Raw genomic sequence first — 1,205 nt, forward strand, 5'->3', positions numbered from 1 at the left:
TACAACCCAGGAGTGATTTTGCCCCCCAGGCGACATTTGGCATTGTCTGAAGACATACTCAGTTGCCACAAGTGATGTGGGACTGGCAGCGTGGAGGCCAGAGATGTCACTAGCAACATAAACCTGTTGCTGTCAAGTTGATTCCAATTCAGCCACCAGATAGGACAGAGTAGAACTGCCCCATAGGGTTTCCAAGGAGCAGCTGGCGGATTCGAACTGCCGATCTTTGGTTAGCAGCCATAGCTCTTAACCACTGTGCCACGAGGGCTCCTAAACGGCCTAAAATGCACAGGACAGTCCCTACAACAAAGAATTATCCAGTCCAAAATGTCAATAGTGCTGAGGTGGAGAAACACCAGTTTATATGATTGTTAACAAGCAGTCATTATTTTTAGAGATTTACAAACAGTTGAAGAAATTTATTCAAAAAAGTTTCAATTTTTTTTTGACAAGTCTGATTAACAATGCATTTAGATTTATTTTCATTATTCATGTATTTCACCAGCAGAGGAATGACTTGGGAGTTACAAGATTCCACTCTGTAAAGTACCTTTAAAAAAATTGGATTTTTCAAGCTAAACCATGATGCAATTACAGAAACACTTTACCCTGAAGTGGAGCTTCTCTGGCTGACTCCAGATTGCTTGCGGGGTGGCTTGGAATAACAGGAGGCACAAGGGATGAGTGGTCTTCTGTCCATTCTACAAGAAAGAGGAGAAAGTTTCATGTTTTCCCTTCAAATAGCTGGTTGACTCACTCAGGCCTCACTTTCCTAATAATAAACCCAAACCAGTAAAACCAGGGGCAGATAGCTTAGATGAAAAAGAATATTGTTATCTGACCCTACTCTACGTTAAGTAGATCAAGACCTTGATCTCTCTCTCTCTCTTTGGTCTAAGACTTTTGGGAATAGAAATATGATGGAGCCAATAAAAACCCCGGTTCTCTCTAGCTGGAGAGTCCAAAATGAGACCAGGTAAGAAACACCAAGGAAGATAGAAAATCCACCAAGGCCAGCCCCAAAAGAGAGAAATTTCTCTAATGCAATGGAGGGGGAGGCTGACTGCTGAAGCCTGCTTGGTTTAGGGAGTGAAGATGGATTTCAGCAGTTTTGCTGAGGTGCTATTTTCTATCATCTCAAGCGAAATCCAAATGGGACCTGTTACCAATACTCTTGGGTCCTAACTATAGTCTCATTCATCTTA

At 42.2% G+C, this 1,205-nt stretch overlaps 1 protein-coding gene across 1 annotated transcript in view; it reads right to left on the bottom strand.

Moving 5' to 3' along the window:
* The window catches only part of MAGI1 (membrane associated guanylate kinase, WW and PDZ domain containing 1), a 659,819-nt gene that overhangs the window by 76,598 nt on the left and 582,016 nt on the right, over positions 1-1,205 (bottom strand). The window contains exon 16 of the mRNA XM_004368768.2: positions 609-701. Coding sequence (XP_004368825.1) covers positions 609-701 — 93 coding nt within the window. The remainder of the gene's footprint in view (positions 1-608; positions 702-1,205) is intronic.

The sequence above is a fragment of the Trichechus manatus genome, unplaced genomic scaffold (assembly GCF_000243295.1).
Source record: "Trichechus manatus latirostris isolate Lorelei unplaced genomic scaffold, TriManLat1.0 scaffold00001, whole genome shotgun sequence".
In the NCBI taxonomy this organism is placed as follows: Eukaryota; Metazoa; Chordata; class Mammalia; order Sirenia; family Trichechidae; genus Trichechus; species Trichechus manatus.